Source organism: Chanodichthys erythropterus, chromosome 10 (assembly GCF_024489055.1).
Source record: "Chanodichthys erythropterus isolate Z2021 chromosome 10, ASM2448905v1, whole genome shotgun sequence".
NCBI classification, from domain to species: domain Eukaryota; kingdom Metazoa; phylum Chordata; class Actinopteri; order Cypriniformes; family Xenocyprididae; genus Chanodichthys; species Chanodichthys erythropterus.
Window position 1 is genome coordinate 32718540 of NC_090230.1, and position 3956 is coordinate 32722495.

Below are 3956 nucleotides of genomic sequence, written 5' to 3' on the forward strand. Positions count from 1 at the left end.
AGGTGACGTCACACTCGTGAAAACCGAAGTGCATTATGGGTGTCGTCGCCATTTCTGAGGTATCCAAACAATCTCTGTATCAGTGCAGAGTTGTTTCTTCTTTGGCTACTTTTCATTGTAAAAATGGCACACTTTTGTTGTGTGAAAAGCTGCAATAATATGTCCCACGATAGAAAATGTCAAAAACTTTACTACGAGATTAGATTTAGTCGGTTTCCTACTTGAAAAAAGGCTGTCCGGAGAGTATGTAACGTTAGAGGCAATAACAGAGGCGCCGGATCGCACGGGTTGCCGCGGTGAGACGCAAAACATCACTTTCGTCAAGATATCTCCATTCAAGTATGTTTGCTTTCTACATTTCACAAAGGTAAGTTAGAGGTTTCTGTTTTCTAAAGTAGAAAACGTTATAGCAACGCATTGTTTTGGATTGTATGTGCTATGAAACAAGTCAATTTAAACTGAATCCCTTTACTTGAATATGTCTACATTTTATTTTTCTTAATTTTGCTACAGCATTTTTATACTTAAGGTACGACATTTTTGCTCTGTATCTATATACTGATTCTAATTTTCTGACTACTTTTTACAGCTGTGGTCTGTGGACCTTTTCATTTCATTGCAGATCAGCCTGCTTAAAGATTATGGAGACTGACCCCAACTGGACACCATCCCTCCCTACATTAAGGCCACATCAGCATTAAACACAGGCTGTGTCTCAATCAGCTCCCTAGTTCATTAGTTAGGGCACTGATCAGGACGGTCTCAGTCACAAAATTTGTATACACAATATACTGATTCAAGAGCTCAGAGCTGATTGAGATGCACACACAGACACTAAGGAAAAACAATCCAGTCAGCTACTTGGGTAAAGTTGGTTTTATATTTGCACATTCAGACTTCTGATAAATTCAGACTTTCCAATAAATATGCAATAAATTAATGTTTGCGAATTTTAAGCAGCGACATGATATTGACGACCAACGATTGTCAACTTATAACATTTTTCACAGTCGATCAAAATAGGCAAGTATTGTTTAATGGCATATTTACTTGTGAATGTCCACTGAATGTCCAATGTAGTGTGATTAACAAGGCTATTGAATACGGATGTGCGAATATAAAACCAACTTTACCCAAGTCAGTCAGCTGACACTATGGTCCATCAGGCTGGAGAAAGTGATCATCTTCACACTGAGAAGATGCAGGAGGCTGGAGGAGATGGTGATCTGCATGTGCAGAAGTAAAACCGACTTGATATGTACAGGATGTCTGATGTTTGTTTTGGAGATGATGTTAATGTACTATACGGGTCTGCCAAACCTGGGAACCTTTATGGCGTTACAATTTTTTTTTTTTTTTTTTTTTTGTGCCTCTGATTCCAGACGCAACAAATACAAATTTCAAATGCTTCTGTGAACCTTAATATACCTCAGATTTGATCTGCCTGCACAACACTTCTAATGTTTCCCCTGAGACGGTATACAGAACATTCAATGAAACTGTGTCATATCTATGCAAACCTGAAGCTTTCAGCTGTATGGGCATACAGAGATGATTTGCACAGAAATATGTCTCCTTTGTTTAAATACAGAGTAGCAGAGATTACTGACTGTTTTGAGATTTTCACAGAGAAACCATCCAATCAGCGCATGTTTGAATCTTTTGTAGAATTGTAGTGTAAAAATGTGCTGATGCTTTATCCAGTCTTGCATGAACAATAAAGCATGTATAATTAAATTTTTCAGGGTGATTTGTAGATTTATGTTATATGCACTTATAGTATTAACAGGATAATTAATAATATACACAATCTGTAAATCAGATATTTAACTTGCATGACATATCTTTGTTTTTATTATTATTAAGGCCTTTGGACAAAAAAAAAGAAAAAGAAAAAAAAAAGACTCATAATGTCATTGACCCAGACAACACAGAGGTAGGTCTAAAAGGTATACTATATCAGAATGTACTGTAATAAAATACACTATTAAATTCTACATACATCTCTGATGATGCCTTGTTTATTGGAACAATGTTTATTGTGTTATACATTGGTTTATGTACTTAATGCAATAAAGAAAAAAATGCATGAAAAAAAGGGTAGTATTAGTTCAAAATTCTTCCTGATAGTACTAAACCATCCTTAATCATGCACTTGTTATATAGTTAACACGACATCATTATCGTTACTATACTGTGTTATCGCAGTCCTTCCTTCAGAACATAAATAAATCCTGCACCCATTAGTGAAATATCTGTGATCTTCGAGGGATTTATAGTTTTTAAATTGTTCACTATGCGTTTATGCCATAAACAAGACAGTTAACAATATTTAAGTATGATGATTTAGGTAGCAATGCGGGGTCAGCAGCACTCCAACTTACTGCAGTCAGCTCGTACAGATCTATGTTATGAATGGATGAAAAATTCTCCAAATAACGGTCCCTGGCATCTTTGGTGAGTTTATCGCGATATGAAATTTTAACTTTGTTCTTGTGCTTCTTCATATTTGCGAGTTATTTGCTTGTTATCTCAACTCGTGTAATCTCTTTCATTCTCACAGTCAGCAGGGATACCACAAATATGGCGCCGCGGTGACGTCACACACAACAAAATCACGTGTCTGACAAAGACCGATTTTTTAGGTGGTTAACCCGTCTTAAGATGTATTTTACTCACATAGATGAGGTTCTGTGTAAACCGTCCTGTTAAAACCTCCAGCAAACTTTTCTCGTCCAGCTCTGACAGATTCGCCAGATCTTCAGGCAGGTTTTCCTCCATCATCATTCGTCTCTAATACTGTACGTGAATTTTTAGCTGTCAAATCTTTCCGTCTCGCATCACAAGAGAAGAGCTCGTGTTTATATTCACGGTCGGTCACTTCCACGCAGTGGCTGAATCAGTTGATTCTGTGCACGCGCGCGTCTCTCTCTCTCGCGCGCGCACTCTCTCTCTCTCTCTCTCCGCCCTCAGCTAATAGACGCACTATCATTAACCCTTTCCTCACAACAACATCAAATTTGATGTTACCCACTCACTTTACACTTATAACCTTTTATCAACACAAATGGAGATAATTGGCAGAATGATGACGCTGCTCATTTCCATACAATGAAAGTGGATGGGGACTGGGGCTGTTGAGCTCCAAAAAGGACAAGTATCTTCAAAGCAGTTGTCTGTATAAGTTTTTTCTGCTTGGCGTTCATTTAACTTTTTTTTTTTTTTAAAGTGGTCCTTGATTATGATTTCACTTTTTTAACTTTAGTTAGTGTGTAATGTTGCTATTTGAGGATAAACGCCTTCTGTGAAGTTCAATGCAAAGGGAGATATTTTCTTTTTAAAAAATCGCTTTTTAAGCACTAAAAAAAGTTTGGAACCTGGGCATGCGCAGAAAGACTCGTCAGTGGAGCCCGGAGGCGGAGTCGCGGTATCAAACTTCCGCCCAGACGACTGCGTCATCATTGATGTATTTTAAATAGGCTATATGAATTATACACAATTTAAAATTCTACCTATAAAATATTATTCTGTTTCTAGAGCAATAATATTTTTGAAACAGAAAATTCAGTAGATGATCTCAATATAATATGCCTCTAGAAACTCTAAAATGTCAGAAACGGTCCTGCCATTTTAAATAAAATGTTTAAACTAACGTTAGACCAGTGGTCGCCAACCCGTCGATCGCGATCGACCGGTCGATCTTTATCACTGTTCCAGTAGCTCGCGAAAAATAACAGAAATATGAGTACAAAAATACATTACATTTCTCCAGTCTTTGTACTGTATTTTTGTATTTATTTTTATGTTATTTTCTGTAACTACTGGGGCAGACAGATAAAGGTAAATAGCCCACATTACGTCTGAGTCTGTAAACGGCCGTTAACAAGAGGCCAGAGACGCTGAAGACGGACGCGAAGAGGAGACAATTCTGTAGCAGGCAGAGCAGCTCACTGTTC

General features: G+C 37.5%; 1 protein-coding gene across 1 annotated transcript in view; it reads right to left on the reverse strand.

Moving 5' to 3' along the window:
- LOC137028513 (myosin-IIIb) overlaps positions 1-2940 on the reverse strand; it is a 42109-nt gene extending 39169 nt beyond the window's left edge. Inside the window, exon 1 of the mRNA XM_067397374.1 lies at positions 2680-2940. Coding sequence (XP_067253475.1) covers positions 2680-2787 — 108 coding nt within the window. The 5' untranslated portion in view covers positions 2788-2940. The remainder of the gene's footprint in view (positions 1-2679) is intronic.
- Between the last annotated feature and the right edge of the window lie 1016 nt (positions 2941-3956).